This window comes from Camelina sativa, chromosome 16 (assembly GCF_000633955.1).
Source record: "Camelina sativa cultivar DH55 chromosome 16, Cs, whole genome shotgun sequence".
NCBI classification, from domain to species: domain Eukaryota; kingdom Viridiplantae; phylum Streptophyta; class Magnoliopsida; order Brassicales; family Brassicaceae; genus Camelina; species Camelina sativa.
The window spans coordinates 3827015-3828878 of NC_025700.1; the positions used below are offsets into that span (position 1 = coordinate 3827015).

The following is a 1864-nucleotide window of genomic DNA, read 5'->3' on the forward strand; positions in this document are numbered from 1 at the left end:
AATAAGATAATGTTATTAAAAACGCTATCTCATCGCCCGTGATAATAAGTTGGGCCAGGCCTTTATTTTTTTTTAGTCGTGGTGGTTAGTTGAGCCACTAAGAAAAGAAACACGCCCATCTATAATTTTTGCATGGGCTTCTTCTCAAACCATTGTCACAAATCAGTTTGCACTACAATATATCTCTAGCCGTTTAGATAAGCTTCAGGTTATACTCATTAGGTCATTCCCTTTGAAAAAGTGAAAGAGAAGAGCCGAAGTCGCCGTAAGCCATGAAAAAACGGCGAAAAACCGTCTCGGAGGATCGTCTTACCATCACCCAACGCAATGCACGACCAGAGAACGAACGAGAAAACTCATCGCCACACATCCCAGTTGATCAAACCATCGACATAGTCTCGAGGCTGCAGGCGAAATCTGTAGCTGCATGTCGCTGCGTATCGAAGCTATGGGGCTCCACACTTCGCCTTCCCCATTTCAATGAGTTGTTCTTGACTCGATCTTTGGCTCGCCCGCAGCTATTGGTCGCCTTCCAAAAACACGGCAGGTTCTGTTTCTTCTCCTCCCCTCAACCTCAAAATCCGGATGAGAACTCTTCTCCCATAGTCGCTAATTATCATATGAGGCTCTCCTTTGATGGTGTTTTTTGTGAAATGAGTGAATCTATTCATGGCTTGGTCTGTCTTATTTATACTAAGGAGATCTCAAGGGGAAGGACGGAAACGGTGCCGGTGGTATGTAACCCTAGCACCGGTCAGTCCTTACCTTTACCCAAACTGACGACAAAGAGAGTTAAGGTGATAAGCTATTTGGGATATGATCCAGTTGATAAACAGTTCAAGGTATTGTCCATGACCAGACGTCATGAAAATGCATGGGAGTGTGGTGAGCATCAAATTCTGACTTTAGGGACTGGAGAACTTTCGTGGAGAATGGTCGAGTGTCGCATATCTCATGATTTGCCTCGTAAAAGGATATGCATCGATGGTGTTTTGTATTATCCAGCTACTGATAGGTCTTCAAGGGATTGCATGATAGTTTGCTTTGATGTAAGGTCTGAAAGTTTTAAGTCTATTATAGTCGTGGAAGATGTCTATGGAGCAGCGCTTGATGGATATCTGATAGACTACAATGGTAAACTAGGTTTATATGAGTGTGATTTTGATTGGTTTTTTGATGGAAGTCTTGAGTTGCTGGTTCTAGAAGATGCCGAGAAGCAAGTATGGTCGAAGCATACATACTTATTTCCTCCTAATTTGTGGAAAGATATAGTGGGAACTGCCGAGGTACACTTTGTTGGAGTGACTCGAACAAATGAAGTTGTGTTCTGGATAGAACGTATGATGCCTTCATGCCTTCTCTACTGCAATATCGAGAGAAAGACGATCGTAAGAGTTGCAATCCATGGACTGGAAGCGGGTAAGAATCGTAAGGTTTACACCTGTCTAGACCATGTCGAGAACGTTAATCTTGAGCTACTGTTGTAGTTAAGACTTTGTTATTTATCTTTTGTGCCAAAAGCTACTTTTATCTTTTGGTTCTCGTCAATTCCTATGGATGGGATCTTATGACTTTTGTAATAATCTACTTTATGTTTGTTTTTGGTTACATTATTTTGGGTTTTCCAAAAAACTATTGGTGTTTTGTTTTCTTCTCTACTTATTTATTTTTTTTTTTTTGTCATCGTAACTTTTTTTTTCTTTTTCAACTACACATTAATTAAAAAATTCTTGTTCGTGAGTGGGTAAAAAATCTTTGATCATGATGAATGAATTGGGAAGAACAGAGGACATAAACATAGTTCAACGTGACGACGTTAGGACTTGTTTCTCAAAATCCGACTTAAAAAAAAAATTAGGGATTA

General features: G+C 40.1%; 1 protein-coding gene across 1 annotated transcript; it reads left to right on the plus strand.

Moving 5' to 3' along the window:
- On the plus strand, window positions 249-1487 carry LOC104753330 (putative F-box protein At2g19630). The gene has a single exon (XM_010475597.2). The coding sequence runs from the start codon at window positions 273-275 to the stop codon at window positions 1485-1487; it is 1215 nt and encodes a 404-aa protein (XP_010473899.1). The 5' UTR covers window positions 249-272.